The sequence below is a fragment of the Schistosoma mansoni genome, chromosome 4 (assembly GCF_000237925.1).
Source record: "Schistosoma mansoni strain Puerto Rico chromosome 4, complete genome".
Lineage (NCBI taxonomy): Eukaryota > Metazoa > Platyhelminthes > Trematoda > Strigeidida > Schistosomatidae > Schistosoma > Schistosoma mansoni.
In genome coordinates this window covers 7,921,388-7,942,413 of record NC_031498.1, presented here as the reverse complement: position 1 = coordinate 7,942,413, position 21,026 = coordinate 7,921,388, and the positions used below count along the sequence as shown (strand labels likewise).

Below are 21,026 nucleotides of genomic sequence, written 5' to 3'. Positions count from 1 at the left end.
CATCAGTGTGCTTATCTTTTTTAATACTATATCTTTTATTAATCATTCATCTAACTATTACTTAAACAAATATCTAAATTTTTCAGGTGGACAATAGTTTTTATGAACTGATTTAATTTTCACTCGAGTAATCTGAAACCGAACTGTTTTTTTTAAAATTTGATTTCTATATAGAAAATAACCTTATAATATTCTTTGTTTTAGTTTACTAAATGAATATAAGTTTTATTTTATTTTAAACACTTTTAATCAGGTCTCAAATACATTGAACATAATTCTCTATAAAAAAGCATAGTTGATCTGTATCTCATTAATATTCATCAGTGAGAAATTAAAATTTCTCATATCAAAAACAATTAATAAGATAATTAAACTTAAATTGTTCACTTAGTATTGTTTGCTTGAATCTTACAACTGATGTTTAGGATGGCATCTGATCAGTCTGTTATTGACATATGTGCATACTGTGCGTATTGACTCGATATAGCCTTAATTCACCAGCATTATAAGCGAGGATGGATAGTGGCTATATTGAAGCAATAAGCACAGTATGCACATATGCCAATAATAGACTGATCGATTGCAGTGCTAAACATTAATGGGAAGATTCAAACAAACAACATTAAGTGAGTTTGAACTTCAGCCCATTGCACAAGCAGGTGGCTATCAGAAATCAGTAGTTAGGTGGATAACGCGATGGCGTTTGAAGTGAACGGTACTGGGTTCGAGTCTCAGAGTGAACATCAACTTTGAGATGCAGGTACATACTGTTGAAGAGTCCCAGATAGAACGAAACGCCCATCCTGGATTCCACTGATAGCCACTATCAATCTTTGCCTAATTAAATTACGTTCGACTATGCTAAGATTCATTTCTTTCTTCTTTTTTTGAATTTCTGTTTTGACTAAAACTTTATATACGAAATGATTATTCAGCAGACATTGCTTTACAATTTTACTATTAGATGGATAGTAAATCATATTAATTATGTAACTAGGCCGTTAATGTAAATGCCTAGTTTTATTTAGCGTAAAATTAAATTATTCCTATGTAAGGACACTAGAATAGGGCCTATTGATTTTAAATTGTAAATTTGATGTCTAAATTGTTAAAGAAAAAGAGAAATTAACTGAAAATACCTAGTTGTATTTGCCATATGTGAAGACTAACACAACACTCTTTATTAGGGAAATATTCTCAGAAAACTTAAGAATTTTTCTGTCGAATAAATTTGAAGCGTTAAATGTGAATAATTATGGAAATCTATTTCCTTTTATTAGAATGATCTTATTAGTGGACCAGCAGTTGTCAGTTGGCGGTATAAATTACGGTTGAAAAATGAAGAATAAAATTTCTAACGTAGTAAGAATCCAATACGTAACATTGAAATTCCTTTTTGTTGTAAATAATTGCAAGTGCTTTCATGTTCATTTATGAAGGGATTAGCAGAGTGTACTCGAAGAATAACATTCTAATTAAGCGGATTGATTAACAAGGTGTGTTGCCGATACATTCAAGACATATAGACTGTCGAAAACTAATTAAACATTTAGTTAAAATATGTTTGTATAAGTAAAGTGTATTTTGCTGCATAATGCATGTAAAACTTACTTATCTTAGAGAATAATAATTGGGCAGCAATATGACAATTACTTCCAACTGCGAATTTAAAGATGTTGAATTAAGAAAAAACAAAGAGGAATTCTGAAATTCTAACATTTCTTATACTTTGACAGAAATCCATGATACAATATTGTCCATTAGTTTGTGGAAAGATGGAATTGTAAAGTATCAGATATACTACTCGTTTTTAACTTCATATGTACACAATGTTCTCAAAGAATACTATGTTTAATTGTTAAATTGTTATCGAGTTAAAAATGATTTTTCGGATGCAATAACACGAAAAGTATGTATTTTATGATTAAAATCTACTTCAAATCTACATAACATATAAGAAATGGATTAAGAGGCGAGATCGTAGATGCGCACTTCTGAGGATTCTCACAATAGGACGAATCGACCGTCCAGTGCTTCTAAGTTTTCCATGGTGGTCTAACTTCAATTGACTTATGATCTCAACTATATCGAAAAGCGTTACGCTTGAAAAAACGTAATCTGGAATACTTTTTATTTTTCACATTCTTTAGAAATTATTTAAATAAATAATATTTATATTTATTTTTGATTCAAGTAAACAGTTATTTAAAATAATCGAATTTTAATTACTACTTCATTAAGAATGGCTTATATATGTAGTACAGGATAGAAATTAAATTCACTTGGTATTGTTTGCTTGTATCTTCTCATCGTTGTTTAGAACTACAATCGATCAGTCAGCAGATACATCCAGCTGACGAGTCACAAATAGGATTCCATTGCTAACCACTATCCATCTTTGCTTATAAAAACAGAAAGTAATTTCGTGTATTTAAAAGTTTTAATGTTTAATTTAAGGTTAAAGTATATACTACTTATTTGGTTGTAAATCTTAGATGAAATTATATTATTATTTTTTAACAGATTTTTTTTATGACAGCAAATTAAGAATGTTAATTTGAAAATGGCAGATTTCTCTTCAGTTATTAGGGTTACACGTGATATGCATACTTACAAATCTTTACATTGAATGATATTTAATCAGAATTATAAGAAATATGTTTCATATTTATTTATTACATAAAATTAAAAAAAATAGGGATAGAATGATCCGTTTTTTTTCGGAGGAGAGTTTCAATGATTTCATCTTCAAAACTATATAATTGCATAGATACATAAAGAAAAGATTACACTTGTCCCACTATTATTGACTATCATCTAGACAGATATATATATGTATATATGTATCTAAGTGAATATGTTTACGGTAAATAAAGGCATTATCTATTATTATTGATTTTTGTATGGGTTATTAATAGATCAACATTTTCATTCTAATTTATACTACAGTTTGACATCAATTAAAGAAATACAATGTCAAGCAATGAATGGAAAAAAGCAAATAAATTTACATTATTTATGTTGTCGTTTTTTTTTCAAAAAAAAAAATTAAATTTAGTAAACCGTATTCAATTTCATGAATAGGAATAAACTTTTTTTTGTTTTTGTATGAAATTAGTTTCCTTGACAATATGTAAGATCCGTAATGTTGTTGTGTTTTTTTTCTTCTTTCTTTAACATAAATGATAAATGGTCTATAGAATTTTGTTTTCTATCCTGTTCTTTATCCTATATGACTTCTATAATTGGTAAACAAATAATGAATCATTACCATTTTATTCAATTATGATTTATTAATATTTTAAATAATTCAAATTTCTTTATTCAATTTTAAATTAATTAAAGAATATATATATGTTTTTAGATATTATTGAATTGTCAAAGGAAAGATTACGTTTCTGTTATAATTGTATTGCTAATAAACGACCCAGCTACACCTATTGCTTAGTATTCTTATACAATGACACTCGACAAGACCCCAAAATAAGAACACGTTAAACAGGAAACGAAATTATATTCAAAATAACAAGGGTAGGTGAACAGCAATCAATGGTTAGAAAAACGTTCATATATTTATAGTACATGCATAAGAAGCTTCTAGATGCTTCTACAATAATCTGCCAGAGCTGATTGGTTTAGAATTAGCTAATCAGCGTGCGCAGATGACATAGCCCTCCTCTTTCATACACACGAACAAATGCAGATGAAGACCGCAAATGTAGCAGCAGCCTCCGCATCGATAGACCTCCACATTCACAAAGGAAAAAGCAAGATTCTCAAATGCAACACGGAGAACACCAACCCAATCACACTTGATGGCGAAACTCTGGAAGAGGTGGAAACATTCAAGTACCTGGGGAGCATCGTTGATAAACAAGGAGGATCGGATGCAGATGTGAAGGAGAGGATTGGCAAAGCAAGGGCAGCATTTCTACAATTGAAGAACATATGGAACTCAAAACAACTCTCAACTAATTTCAAGGTCAGAATCTTTAATACGAACGTCAAGATAGTCCTACTGTATGGAGCTGAAACGTGGAGAACTACTACGACCATCATCAGGAAGGTACAAGTATTTATAAACAGTTGTCTACGCAAAATACTCAACATCCATTGGCCGGATACTATCAGCAACAGCGTTTCATGGGAGAGGACAAACCAGCTTCCAGCTGAAGAGGAAATTAGGAAAAGACGTTTGAAGTGGATCGCACATACATTAAGGAAATCACCAATGTGCATCACGACTCAATCCCTAACTTGGAATCGTGAAGGGAAGCGGAAAAGAGGAAGGCCAAAGAACTCACTACGCCGGGAAATAGAAGCAGATATGAAAAGGATGAATAGCAACTGGAAAGAACTGGAAAGGAGGGCTCAGGACAGGGTTGGATGGAGAATGTCGGTGAGCGGCCCATGCTCCTCGACGAGGGGTAACAGGCGTAAGTAAGTAAGTAAGTAATCAGCGTGCGCCCTCACGATCATGCACATAACGTGCCTTTATCCGCTTTATTTTCCATTAACAGTTTCTAATTTGAAAATTAATTTTATCTTTTGTTTTACAAAGTAAGTCATGATTGAATATATACCTATTAATATATATAAAAGCACGATAAACTACAGTGAAGAGTTTTAAACCTATAAGTATATCATTTGGTAAATATACAATATGAATAGATCAAAGGAAACAAAATCAGTCTTGTATATCGTTTACAGACACTTAAAAGTTGAATAATATATAATAAAGTGTGGTATGTGCTACTGATGTCGACAGATATAAGTAGTATGTATCATCAGTCGAAAGTGAAGTGCCTGGAGGCAGAAGGTTAAAAAGATCAAAGAAAACGAGAACAGTGAATGATTGGTATGAAATCAAAAGAACATTAAAGTCTGAAACAATTGATTGACATTTTACAGATAAAATGTCTATTGTATGGTTCTAAGATTTTACTAAAACGTTCTGTATTTTGTATTCAACAACATTCAATTATTCCCACTTATGTTCTCATTCACTACAGAAGTAATCAAATGTTTTTCTACTTGATGAAATCAACTGGTTTCATTTTTATGTTTAGAGAGAATTAAATTTCTTCAAATATTTCGTCTTGAAATCTAATGACTGGAATTTAACCGAATCACTGAAAATAGCAGTATTTATATCTTCTACTTCATTAATAGTATGCTATATTTTAAAGTTGAAATCATGAGTCACTTGAAGTCAGACCACCATGGAAAATCTGGAAACATGAACGGCTGTTTCGTTTTATTTTGGGACTTCTCAGCAGTGCGCATCCACGATCCCACCTCGCGAGATCGAACCCAGGACCCATCAGTCTCACGCGCGAGCGCCTAACCTCCAGACCATTGAGCCTGCATCCAACGGTGTTAATGTCTAACTTCAACCAACCCACGAAATTGAGCAACCGTACACTATTGCCTTCTATGAGTAACAGTTTCACAACAAACGTGGTTGAACTCCACTATTCACTGCTTCTGACTAGAACCAGGACTGATAGGTCCTGGGTTTGAATCTCTGAAGGCGGAATCTAGGATGCGCACTGCTGAGGATCCCCACAATAGGACGAAATGGCCTTCTAGTGCTTTCAGGTTTTCTATGGCGCTCTAGCTTCAATCGACTCATGATTTCAACCATAAAATTACTATAATACCCAAAAAACTACCTTCTGATATTATGTTATATGATTATGATTATAATTAGACAACTTTCTTAAAAAATGATAAATGAAAAATGGTCATCAGAAAAAAAGAAAAAGCAGCAGATTAACATGTATTTGAGCGTAAGTTTAAAAAACAAAACAAACCATTATGCACAAGATAAAATTATTTATGGAAGTAATTCTCAGTTTCATATTGTTTATGTATAACATCACAATGAAATCAAAATAATAGTAATAAAGTATTTTATTTTCACTTTCTTTTCCCACTTAAATCAAAAAGAAAAAGGAAAATGAAGGTTGTAAAGGTAAGATTAAATTTATCTATGGCAAAATCGTCACAATGAAATGTTTCTAAATTATAAAAGATAGAATTAATAAAGTATAATATTCACTATATAGAAATTTCTAATCATTTTCTAACTTTGAATTTATGGTACAAAGTTTTATATTATTATCATTGTTATTATTAATACCTAATGGAAAATTATTTTCTTCTAATGAGTTATTATTTATATACATTTCACCACAGTCAATATTTGTATGGTTGATAGAAATTGGATTATATTTGATTGTTGAACTGACAAAAACTGTATTGTCATACGGACTTAGCCTTTCTGTAAGATTGTAATTTTGATTAAATGTGGACATCTTCATTTCAGGTAGTTCTTCATGATGTCTACTGGGCATGAAGGATACTTCGTTATCAGTAATCTGAATTAATACATAAAATAGTGAATGAGAAAAACATGAAAATAGCATACATATATAAAATATCATTATAATTTGAGAAAACAAAAAGGAGTATGATTTGTCATTTCAGTCGATGAAGTGATTACCAGAAATTGGCTGTTCCCGATCGCTTTAATATGACAAATAAATTTACCACAATACTTACTCAAGTCTGTTACCCCTCATGGAGTAGCATAAGCTGCTCACCAGCACTCTCTATCCAATCCTATCTTGAGTAACCCTTCCCATTTTTTTCTAGTTGCTATTCATCCTCTTCATGTCTGCTTCCCATTCTCAGCCTTCCTCTTCTCCGTTTCCCTTTAGGATTCCAAGTTAGGGCTTGCCTTGTGATGCAGTTTCGTGATTTTTGCAAGTAATAATTATTCATGATTAGGATCAATTACGATGAATCTGAACAAACAGTCTTACATTAAACTACGAAATATCTGGGAAATCACGCTTAAGGTTAAGTGAAAGATATTAAGTTTATAATAATCAAATGGCTTTCTTTTTGACATGAATTTCATTTACTAAATCATTAGGTAATATAATCTCAAAAGTCAAGTTTTATTCTGATAGATTATCAATTAACGATAAAGACATATTCCAACCAAAAATTTATGTTCCAATTTTGAATAGATTCACCAAATATACCAAGAATAATTGATTTTGTTATCTATTTTAAGTCATAAAAAATGGAAGTGAAATTGCATTAAATTGACATCTGTTTCTATGAAGAACAGTATTTTATACATAAACGAAAGTCGATCAGAATATCGACTTCTAGTAGTTAACTGAATATGTGTTAAACAGTATGGATAATTTAACTAATTTTAATTTCGTCTGATTATTTCATTATTATTTTAGTGAATTTAGGTACCTGATGTTTGAATAATATCAATTTAGATCATTCACAGTATAAATAACTTATACGTTACTGTAGAGTGTGGTGTTCATGTATTTTTTGAGATTTATGTTCAATCATAATATCTTAAATTTGAAAGTACTGAAGTCATTCATTGTAGAAAATGTAAGAAGAATGCCAGGATATAATCATAGAGGGCATATAGGACGAAAAGAAAGGATGATAGTTGATTTATAAATCAATCGTTTTCTGCAATTCTAAGGAATTTTAACCCCCCCCCCCGAAAAAAAATAAGAATTTTGAATTAATTTCATAAATTATAAAGCTATTGCATTTCACTATTCTACCCGTTATCTCTTACATGCTACTAAAATGAAAAGAAAAAAACAGAACAATTTACGAACATTTTTGTCCCAGATAACATGAAATAAAATTCCTTTTATTTAAACAACATCTCGGTACTTTTCAGTTGAATATCATAATAATTTATGTTACTATTCCCCATGCTATAAAGATATTTTATGATATTTACTTCGTTTAGGTTAGTTATTTCTGTAAAAGGGAATTCGGCGATAATTTACATTTCAAGATCCCAACAACAGTAAATGGTGAATAAATTACTAAAATAAAGGTAATGTGACCAGGGATTTTATATTATTTTTTTCGTTTAGTCATGCCATATTTATAAAATGACCGTGATTAGATGTTTAAATGGTTGGTCCAAGCAATCCTTCATTTTATCTGGAGGTTTTATTTGCTTTTCTGTCCAACGCTTCTTAATACTGGAATGTTTATATCTCTGCTACTCAGACACATTTGTTGCCTTTATTTTGCTCCTTCAAGACAGTACACAATATTATCATTTCCGACAATTAATATCAAAGAAAAGTGTTACTCAGCATGATGAATAAATGACGAAATCGGGTGATACTGTTTCTCAGTTTCAGCAATAATATATTTTTAGTCATTCTGAATCAATAATTATCATATGGTTGCATCTCAAATAAGATTTGTTACTGAACCAGTGGTGATCATTCAACGTGACTTTGTATGTACCATAGATATTTACTAAATTAATACATATTAACAAAGTTTCTATTTAATTTCTAATAAGATTTGAATTAAATTGCCACCATCAAGGATATATCATTAAGAACTAGGGTTATTTCACCATGCTACTAGCTAAACTGAACCCGTCAGGATGTAATTCTTTACATTTAGAGCTCGTAGATAAAAATAAATTATATCCGTTTTGTAACTAACTTGAAGTGTAATGAGAGCAAAACAAACTGCTAGCAATCCTAATACCCAGATGTTGGCTTAGATAAGAATAAAGTATGAACTAACATATAATCATGATTATTCAGTATAGAAGTTTAGTTTAGTGACTCGACTATCATACGCATATGACAGTATGAAAATCTAACGTTTACTGGAAACATATATATATATATATATTCATGTTAAACATTGTTTTTTAAGATATCTAGCTTTTATAAGTAAACAATATTTTGTAAAACCGTTTTCATAGTCATACATACTTCCCACTCTGATATTTTGATCAAATCTCACAAGTGAACAGATACAGATGTAGAAATACATAATCCGGGTTCTTCCTAGCATACATCACTTTCCGTGTGTTCTTGACATACATTGTAATTAAAAGAAAGTTATTACAAGAATTTTTGTTTGCTGCCCTATAAATGTTTTACATAACTCTGACAAAAGTATTGTTGATATGATTATCTAGAGATTTATTCTTAATAATAATAATAATAATCAGTCAACTTTGACAGTCAAAAATTAAAATCAATTAACCCCATGGGAAAATGATTAATGACCATTAAAATTATTTTCTCTAAATTATGCATAATCAATAAACAGTCACTAAATAAGTAATAGTTTTAAGATTTCATCTGTTATTTCATCCATTACAATTTTATTCGGTTTAGTCAATTTTAAACAAGCATGAATTGGTTTAAAGATAAGAAAGTTATCCCCTATCACTTGTTACTGACAGTAGCGTATAAGTTAAATCCCATTTGATCATGTCTGTTTTTTTTTGTATTTATTATCATTTTTATTAAATTTGGCATTTTACTGAAGGGAAACCTAATCTACTAGCTAGTGATCTTGTCTTTTGAAATCATCTATCGATCAGCACTCTGTAAATTGTTTTGATAATAGGAATATGCTTGTCATTAAATCTTCTGAAAAAATTTCTTCATGTCACTTAGCTATTTAGGCTAGAATAGTTTGTGGTTTGAATTTCAATCATCTTTAAAACATCATATGATTAAATGTTTGGCATTTAATAAAAAGGTTCTCAGACATTTTATTTTCTAAAAAATTATTTAATCAGTGTATGCAGTATTGCAAATCATTGTGATCTCCTTTTACAGCTTTATTTAAGCCATGGATTGAGTACTGACGTTCAGTGTGTCTATTGATTCTTCTAGATGACCGTCAACTTATACAAGTACCTGATTGAATTTGGGAATATGTACAGATGGATCCCAACGCTTTGATTTGAACCTTAAAATCTGGTGGCGATAAATGAAAGTCTAAGATTTGATCCCTGGCCCATTTTCTGGTATACAACACTGGGAAGTTTCATAGTGAATCGCTTTTAGGGATCTCTTATATGAGGTTGATGTATGTTCAATATTAGGCCGCTAATATTAATAAAGCAATTTAATTCTCAGTAAGTTAGTCACGCATTTGGATGCATTGCTCGTTTTTCAGACTAATTGTCGAAAATTTCCTTTGCACTAAATGGGAGGTGAAGTGTAATATATTGACTAAATCAATATGTTAGTCATACATATAAGTCCCTTTAGTAGATGCAATCTAGTTATTTCTCTTGTTAATCTCATGGTAAACATGAAAGAGCGAAATATATTGTAAAATGTTTCATAACATGGTAGATAATATGTATGAACTAATGTTATCTGATGACTCTGCTGGTTTCTATGAATGTAGTTTTTGCCATCCTCATGTACTTAAAATCACAGGAAAGTATGTGACTGATATCAAATTTTAAAGTGTAAGTTCTGCAAATAATTATTCATGAGTAGAAAATTGACTATATAACACCGGTGTTGAAAATGTACGCACACTAAGGAAGTAATTCATGTGTGTCGGATGTGAGACAGATATCCACCACAGGAAATGGATGAAAAGTTGAGCAAAATCATGCACTGATTGAAATTAGACATTAACATCTCTGGGTACTGGCTCATTGGTCTAGAGTTTAAAACTTATCGTTCGATAACGAAAGCCCTTAATTTCAATCTCACGTGAGGGATCGTGAACATGCACCACTGAAGTGTCCAATACTAAGACGAAACGGCTGTCCAATGCTTCCAGGTCTTCAATGGTGGTTTAGCTTAGATCGATTCGTGACTTCGTTCATTTCCATTAAATATCATTAAAAAACACTTCATTACCTACAATTACTATTTATGAATCTACTTGTAGAATGCCTAAACTAAACAAGTTCATCAATAATAAACAACAGTAAATATGTAACAAAAATCTATTGAGTTTCAACAAAAGAGTCAACAATAATAGAAAGCAAAATAATGAACAATGAAACATAAAAATTGTAAATAAAACGTGATATCAGTTCTATAATATAAATAACTACGAAACTATCCAACTTGAAGTGTTACACTCAGTAGATGATGATAATGAGGTAGGAAATAAGTGAAAATTCTTTTCAAAGTTAGCTAACAGAAAAAAGGAGGACAAATAAACAAACATTTGTTGTTTCTTTTCTATTTATTTCTTAAGTATAGAAACTTAAATATACAATTATTGAATAAATGAGTGGATAATCAAAAATGAAGTACCAATTCTGAATGGTTAACAAGTATATTTCACATTTATTTTTATTATTATACTATTATAAAACTGTTTTATTTTTCTACACTAATTGCAATATTCAACCTGTATTTACCAGATATATATATATAATAGAAATGGGTGGTTAAAGAAGCGGTTGAAGGGACATTCTTAATGAATAAAAATAAACATTCATGTTGGGTTCTTGTGAATTTCTTATCTAATAATTACCATTTGGCGTCATTTAAGATATATATATATATATATATAATTGATTAAATCAATGGTTATTTTATTGAATGGTTTGAATCATTGATTCATCGTTATCTTTTTTTGTATGGGGGTGTAAAATGTCAGATTTTATTCAATATAATCTCATTGTTTATCAGTAAATCATTTATTACAACATAGCAAAATCCCATATTTTTGTATTAGAGGATCGTCTCAGAGATTTATAATAAATCTATGGTCTAGGGACTTGATTTCAAGTCAGATTTCATAAAGAATTTTATTTTACAGCATTAGAACTTTTCCATTTATATTACCAACAAGATACAAAGTTACTACCGTTTGTTTAGCAGTATCTTCTGCTATCTCAGTCCAAAAATGTAGAAATATTCACTCTTCGCAAATATTTTTTTTTCAAAAAGGTGTATTATAGTGAGAAATAAGAACAGAATACTATGATAAGATTTATATGAAAAGGTACAGTTTACCCATAGTATCATGATTTAAACGACTTAGTATGTAGCTTTATTGAGAGCTAACAGTTAATTGAATATTGCAGTATAATAGTTTGTAAAGAATTCTTCCTACTGTGATGGTAAAGTTAAATAGTTATTTCTTCCAATGTTTTAAAGTTTTAAGTAAACGCTTTATTTCTAGTTGACTGGTAACAGTTTCTGTAAGAAAATTATGGTAACTGTTTTTGTAATTTTTTTTCCTTTAAATTACCACTGTTAATTTATTCTAGTTCATTGATTACAGTCAAGTAGTGGATAGCAGTAAATGATTTTAGTTATCTTAAAACCCGCTAGTTAAATGAAGCTTATCATATAAGAAATTCTATTATACAACTCTGCATATTGTGTTTTGGGAAAACAATTACGGTAAATTTATTTTATATGAAACTAGGAAATACTAAGTAAACGGATTTATTCTAATCAAACTTAATACTATTATTTCTCTTGTATTATACCTTTTAAATATTTACTTGGATACGTTGTTCATCAATACTCAGTCCCCTAGTGTAACGCGAGCTTACATTATTTTGTAAACTTGAGATGTTTTCCTTCTCGATATGACGCTTGAAACTAACATTATTCAAATATTATTCATATTTTCACAAATGTTAGGAATTATTTGGTATTTTAAATTCCTGTAACAAATAAATTATGGTTTGTTTTTAAATGTTTTTTGTTGAAGTACAATTACAATCTGAAACGTTGTGTTTGCTTTTAGAACATAATAATGTGAGTATAATTACTTGGATAGGTCACCAGTGTGCATTGCTGAATATTATTGAACGAGTATAAAACATCAAAACTGTGTATCAAATGCCAATCCTTGATGAAAACTTGGTACTAATTGAGCTGGTCGCCATAAAGCTACAAACTAAAAATATCTTAAATTCTTTACAAGTGGCATTTTCAATGTAAAAAAAACTATGTGAATTAAAATTATAAGTTCTAGTTTAAAGATTCAGGTACTCATCAAACCCATATGTAAAGCAGAACCTATGCATATATTATCACCATTATAATCTTCCTACAGCTTTGACTTTGTTTGGATCAATCTATAAGAAAGAGTTATGGTTTGTAATGTACAATTTGTAAACGATTGTTATTTAGCAATCACTAGCATTCCTGAAACTACTAATCTTTATTTTTTTTTGTTATCCTTATCAACAGTAAGTTTTCAGCTTTTCTAATCTGTCTAGTAATTTAGTTAGAAGATTTTTCATTTCACTAATCACTAACCCATCTATTTACAGAATCCTTTTCCTAATTAACAGCTTAAACAAGAACTAAAACACATATTTTTTTACATGCATAAACTTGCACTTTTACTGACCTAATATGTTGTGCGGCCATACATCATATTCAGAACAATATATAAGTGAATAAATCTTATTCCAAGTTTTTACCAGTTACAAATAATTTTGCTAAAATATTCATCAATAAATTAGTAACAAATAGTGCGAAATTTGATTCTTATTTGTCAGGTCCAATTTACTAGATGTCAGACCAACACAACAGTGAGAAAATTAAAAAGATGAGAAGCAGAAGAAATAAAAAGATATTAACGGGTGTACAAAGTTGCACACACAAGCAGTTTCATTGGAATGAATGAGATCGATGAATGAAACTCATAAAATAATACTAAGCTTAGGGATGGATGAAAGTCTGCTTGCCAGGCTGGATTTAGGACGTCATTTAACATCCCCTAACTATAAAATCTAATGGCCATGAAAATACAAACCAAATCTTTGCATCTACTGACACAATTCAAATCAACAGTCAGTGATTTCATGAATTTATGATTGTATTATATAAGTATGTATTTAGTAAAAAGTGAACTATATATTGTTCTATGATCTAAGTTTGTCAATTTTACCTATTATGCTACAATTTTCAGATATATACCTAAGTTAGTCTGTTTAAGCTACAGTTAGGTTTAAGTATATGTTACATACTATTCATCTCAACGTTTTAAAACGTTAATAAACTAATTCTATTTACAAAAGCAAAGTATTGATGCATATTTTTGGGTATAATTTCAATACGATCATATTTTTGTTACTGATTTGGACCCATAGACGTAAAAAGTTCTTATACATTTTGTTATATCCCGAAGAGAATTATGAATAGTAAATTCTGAGGACTGTTTATGGACCGATATAATATGTATATTTCCTATTGTATGAATGTTAAGCAATCAAACTATTCATATTTGTGTCGCTTTTATTATAAGCTTTATTTTGACTGATAGACTATTATTATACGATTTACCATTCTCGAGTTATCCCCAGTTTATTGATTACTGTTCCCCCTATTCACTGCCACATTTGACTGAATCTTGTACAAATGTTCTTTTCTATTTTGTGGTACGATATGGTCTGTTTGATTGGTATATAAAACCCGTATGTTTGAGAATAATAATTCATATTGCAGAGTTTGTTATTGGTGTTCTGGACTTAACTGGCTGAGCTGGGCAGAAAGCAGGTTTGATAAGTGCTCAAGACTGCTCATAGGGCTTTTGTGTATCATTTGGCGATCAATAAATTTACTCCTCTCTAATTGGCGGTCTTATCATGTTCATATATTAAATAGTGCACGCACTCACTCGATAATACACATTTATCGACATGTTTTTATATAATGGTAATCTAAAAATCAAACGTTATACACTATTACATGGTCCACATTAAAACTTCCTTCAAATGATTAGTTTTTCAATTTAAAAAATCAGACTGGTCACATATATAATAAAAATAGCCTAATTAAAAGTCATACAGGTTTTGTCGTATAATAAATATCATAAACTAACAACTTATAGTGGTTACATTTGTCAACAATCTTCATTAATTGAATTTATGTAATCTGAAAAAATGAATTAGCTAGTTGCTTTATCATGTGTCAGTCTATCAATGACAGACTAAAAGTCAATTTTTATGATGAAAGATATGATGGTTTCATATTATATTATATATTAGAAGAAATGAGAAAAAAATATCAAAATGGGTAAAACTACTTTTTAAATCAATAATTGACTTTTATAAAAACTTTCGTTTAAATTAGATGGAATAGTTTCACAGTATTTGGGCACCAAGTTGATGTGAGATATTAAATAGGAAGAATACATTTGTAAAATCTCAGCTACTGAATTTGAAGTAAATCCAACGTTTCGCCTGACAATCTGGTCCAAGCTTTTTCAAGGAAATATTTGACTTTAAATTCACATAGTATTGTTTGTTTGAATCTTCCCATCGATGTTTAGGACTGCAACTGGTCAGTCTCTAATTGGTTTGTGTGCATACTGTGCGTATTGCCTCGATATAGCCTTAATTCACAAGCATGATAAGCAGAGATGGATAGTGGCTTGCAGTGGAATCCAAGACGCGAGTTTCGTCCTATTCGGGACTCGTCAACTGGATGTACCTGCAACTCAGAGTTCGAGTCCCAGAGTGAACATCAACTCTGAGATATAGGTACATCCAGCTAAGTTGTCCCAAGTAGGACGAAATGCGCGTCCTTGATTCCACTGCTAGCCACTATCCATTTTCACTTATAATATTTGACTTTTCTGTTAACATTGATCAGAGTAAATTCATTTCAATTTATGACGACATACTACCAAAGTCTATTATTCATAAAAACTATATTTAAGTACTTAAACAAGTACGAAGTAAAAAATAAAACTCAAATAAAATAATAAAATAGTAAAATTAATATCTTACCGTATTCATTAATGCACTTCCTTCAGTTCTACCGGAATGATTTCCTTCAGTTGAAAATAGATTTGGTCTATGTTCAAATAATGGTGATGACAATTTATTAGATTCTGAATGATAGGTATTTTTTGGAATTATTTTTAAACCCAACTTGTTCGTATCATAATTCTTTAAATCATTATTAATATCACCACTGATGAACTGTGAATTATTATAACGATCATTATCAGAATGGAACATATTATAACAGTTGTTTATATTAAAATTGTTGTTATTTCGATCGGAATTGATTTGAGAAGATTGAAACTCTGTCTGACTTAATGGGTATAAATTATTCATTAATGAAATAGATCTGTTTTTAGGCTTGTGATTTGAGTTATATTGTCCAAATGAATCTGTTTCTAGTGTATTACATTTATCATTTACTTTTAATAAGTTCATTTCCGTTGGTGGACTGCAGCAATTTAAAGTGTTGGCTACATCATTTTTAATATCTAAAGTGTTATTTAGCTTTGGTTGATTCATTTTATATTTACAGATTGTTTGGTTAGTTAAATCCTCTTGATTGTTTCGTTTATTATAGATGGTATTTCTGGTATCATTGATAGTTGTACCATTCTGAAGATGGTGATGATAACAAATGTTAGCAGGAGCTCGATAAGTTTTCCTGAAATGATTCCCATGTCCAAGAAAAGGCGATGAAAGTTCACTAACTGAATTTGTGGATTTCGAATTATATTGAATAGGGATTGGACCAAAGAGTGGTGGTAAATAGTGATTCATTCCAACACTAAACTTTCTATTGTTACAACAACTGTTGTAAAGTAGCAATGGTGTAGAAGGCGCCATTTCATTTGATCGGATAATTGGTATGGGAGTTAAATGGGATACTATAGGTGAATTAGTTTCTGGAGATATTGACTGCAGTTCATCACTGAGGGCTTCACCGGAGAACTGATTATGCGATAATCCTAGTTGATTATAACGTAATTCATATAGATTTTTTGGCATACTAGTTGCAGGTGAATTCTCATCTGTTATTTCTCCCCTATGATAGTCATTTCTCTTCATTAACGTTTGATTAATTGAATGTTTTTCAATTGGGAGATATTTTTCATTAGGAAACTTTTGTACATCTTTATTATACAATAATGGGAATTGCCTATTATTGACCCTTTCATTTCTGCCTAATAATGAACAAGGACTATCAACAACTGACAAGTTAGCTACATAGAAATTTTCTTGTAATTTACAACTTGCTATTGGTGAGGTGGTCGTAGAATTGATAATAGATTTATTCAATGGTGTTGAGCTGTGATTATTCGTTGCTTGAAAATCTTAACAATGGTAAGAAAAAGTAGAAAAAAACTTTGATAATCTAATCTTCAGACAACCAGAAATTTCATAGTGTTTTGCTTGGTAGCCATATATAAATTTATTGTATGATGGCAGTATCACAATAATTATCAAAACAAAATTATTGTATTTTCATAGGTGAAAGCGTGAGTCAAATGAAGCTAGACTAGCAGGGAAAACCTGGAAGCTCTTGAAGGCTGTTTCGTCCCATTGTGGGACTCCTCAGCAGTGCGCATTTACGACCTCGCCTCGTGAGATTCGAACCCAGGACCTACCATTCTCGCGCCATAGCACTTAACCGATAGACCATTATTATTGTAGTTATGTGCGAAAAAAGAATAACATATTTGATTAAATTGTTCTCTTTGGTAAAAGTCGTGATGTAAAATGTTTTTCTCAAGGCGATCCAAGTGAATGAATTCAAGATAAGAGCATATGGCTATTTAGTTCCTGCTTAAATAACGCTGAGTATATTGAGTTGTAGATAAAATTCCTGATGAACAAAATGTGTTTGACAAACTCCAAGCTAATTATCATGCTCTGAGTAACATGTTTGGGGAAATTCCGCCACAAAATATTAAATCAGCCACACAGACACCTATTTAGAGCTCTATTTATTATCATATCAGTCTCAGGAAATTAGTATTATGAAGAAATGAATTTCTTTCATTTGGAAATCTGTTTGCCACTTCACAAAACTGTTTTAAGTATTCATATTTTACTACTTTTTATTTGTAAGTAGGTAAATTTAATACGTGCAAGTTAGGGAGGAATTTAATTTCAGACTTATTATACAAGTAATTAAACATTAGTAATATTGGACTTTACTGAATTTAGATTGAATATGGGGACTACAGATTTATAACTCATTAGTGAACTCTGCTCTATTACATTAATTTTACCCTTCAAATATTTCTTACATTAATAAAAGAATAGAACTGAATGCAAGCTAATGTACTAGTATTCATGCCAGTCTATTTCACATAGACATTTTGATTTTTTTCACTGTATTTTATATTAGTGATATTAGCTAATATGCAATATTCATGTTACTTTACGCTGAATTTCATATCACAACCATTTACATAAAGTCACTAAAGGAAAAGGTTTGTAAATACAAAGCATAAATTCATTTCATCAGTTATTAAAGTTCTGCTATTCGGCTTAAAATTTTAGACCAGAAAGCCCTCAGTAATTAAGATAATTAGGATTATGATTTTTGTTATTTACATACAAACTAGGTGTAAATCAAAGTGTTAGTTTTAATACAGAGTATGAACTTGTATAGATCTTCAGTCGTCACTTTGTTAATAAAAATCAACATCCCTAAAGTGCTGTATGTATATGTTTGATGCAAATGTTTAAAAGTCGGGATTAAAGTTTTATTACGTAACACTGTATGATGGTTATAGAGGCGCTTTTGTAGAATGCTACCATGAATATCTGAAGTAGAGAGGAATTAAGATTCTAGAACTAATGTACATCTAATACCCACTCAGTTACTTATTAAAATGTAATAGAGCTAATGTGAAATGATTCAGAATACGAATAACTTTGAAGATAGCACACTAAGTTAGTTGGACAAAGTGATTTAACGACTTCATAAATAAAATATCCATCATGAATATTTATCAATACATTTTTTAGATATAGAAACTCGTTCAAATTCCAAAACGTATTATGAATGGATGCGGTAAGTAATGCAATGGATTTTGGAAGTTTACTTAATATTTATCCAAGATATTAATAAGGTTTGATGGAGTTTACAGTGACAGCCTAATGATGTGAAAAGTAAAAAAAATTAAAGAATCATTGACAGATGCTTATTTGTTCAAACAAAGAATCCTCTTTCGTTTCTCCCTATTATAACATTACAGACAAAATTAATTCTAAATAGTATTTTCATAGTTGAAAGCATGAGTCAATTGAAGCTAGAACACCAAGGAAAACCTGGCAGCACTGGAAGGCCGTTTCGTCCTATTGTGGGACTCCTCAGCAGTGTGCATCCACGACCTCGCCTCGTGAGATTCGAACTCAGGACCTAATAGGGCGAAAAGGCCGTCCAGTGCTTCCAGGTTTACCTTGGTGGTTTAGCTTCAATTGAGTCGCGCTTTCAACTATGAAAATAAATGTCCACAAAACCCCTTCTGATTATAATTAATATGTATTCCACTTAAAGATTCACGAATAAAATGTGAAATTTATTTTAAATTGTTTAGCAGAATGCAATAAATAGATATATCATTAGGAATGAATTTTCTATATTTATGATAAACTATTTGTTCTTAAGTAGTTTATTCACCTATGAATTAACTTCAGTTTTTGAATACTTACTGAATTAATATTCTCTGATTGTATAATAATGGCTTCAGTAATGGCATTTTACTGATCACTTACATGTGCTTGCATTATTTTATGTGGATGTTTTAAGAATTCGAATTTCATCGCTGATTTACATCATGTGAAGTATCATAGAAAACCGTAATTATGATAAATTATAACTTCCACTAAAATTTTAGAAACGTGGAGAACTAATGCAACCATTATCAAAAAGCATTTATAAACAGTTGTCTACGCAAGATACTCAATGTCCGTTGGTTGAATACAATCAGTAACAGCCTACTGTGAGAGAGAACAAACCAGGTTTCAACTGACGATGATATTAACAAAAGACATTGTAAGTGAATAGGACATACATTGAAGAAACCACCAAGCTGCATCACGACGCAAGCCCTAACTTAGAATCTTGAAGGGAAACGGAAAAGAGAAAGGTTGAAGAACGCGTTACGTTGAGAACTGGAAGCAGATATGAAAAGGATGAATAACAACTGGAAAGGATTGCCCAGGACAGTGTTGAATAAAGAGTGTTGGCGGGAGGCCTATGCACCTTCACGAGGGGCAACAGGCGTAAGCAATATATATATATATATAAACTAGCAAGCGAATTCATATAATGATTTCTGTGGGCAGTTTTAGTCTTTACTAGCTAAATTACTTCATATCTCACTGTAAATCTTTTAAATGAATCATCACCCACCCAATATAAACCTGCAAAGCTTGTTTTATTTTTAACATTTAGTGTTTTTTCCATGATAAGTTGGCGTTTGATATTTAGAGAACAGTTGTTGTATTCTCTTCAAAATCCATATTTCAATATGTGAGAAAACGAAAACAAAATTAAAACAATAACTATTGAATTTTGTGAAAATTTCCAATATCAATTTGTATATAATTTGGTGATGTTAATGACGATGATGATATTACTATAACGAAAGAAACAGTGTTATAGTATGGTTGATATGAAAATTTACCAAAAAATTTGCCAACTCCATATAACTATATATATACTAATATGAAATTAACACTAATGTACTCTAATTTTTGTAATTATTAATAATACTAACCATAATAATAGTTTTAAGAATGTCTTTTATAAAATGACTAGTACAGATATTTTCAGTAAAGTAGAGGAATGAACATAGTGACAAGAAAAAACTTTTGTTTTTAAAATAAAGTATAAAATAGATACTAGATACGATATTTTGTTCACATATGTGTGCACAGTGATTTTTTAAGAGGATATAATATACTAGAGAATTGGAGGAACTGAAAACGAATAGTATAAAATGTTAATATCCCTAGTCAACCATATCACACTTTCTTATGTAGGCATATACATGAACAGATATTCATAAGTTAACACTTAGAAAGTTAAATGACATTTTGAATAGATTGTGTTGTATTACAGTAACAAACTGTTAGTGTACTTTGACAAATAAAAAAAGGATGATCAACAAGCTTCAATCCCTAAATATATTTCACTAACAGTTTAAATGATTCAGAAATTGCCTTCAGTATATCTCAAAGTCCAGATATGTTTGTGTATTCTTTAAAGACTCATGATAGAAATTGTTATATCGATTGGGTTCGTGCCCTTTTTAATATATGATGTGATGATCCCAGCCAATCAGAGAGGAGTGAATTATCGATCAGAGCAATGACACACCAAAGCCGTATGAGCAGTCTTGAGTACTTATCAGTCCTTCTATCTGCCTAGCCCAGCCAGTTAAGTCCAGAACACCAATAACAGCCTCTGCAATATGAA

The 21,026-nt window shown here is 30.5% G+C and overlaps 1 protein-coding gene across 1 annotated transcript; it reads right to left on the bottom strand.

The window, feature by feature from the left end:
* Window positions 1-6,077: 6,077 nt before the first annotated feature.
* Smp_126950 (hypothetical protein) lies at window positions 6,078-20,328 on the bottom strand (the record flags this gene model as incomplete). Its single annotated transcript, XM_018796699.1, has 2 exons — window positions 6,078-6,383; window positions 20,326-20,328. The coding sequence occupies 2 exons, from the start codon at window positions 20,326-20,328 to the stop codon at window positions 6,078-6,080; spliced, it is 309 nt and encodes a 102-aa protein (XP_018651815.1).
* Window positions 20,329-21,026: the final 698 nt, after the last annotated feature.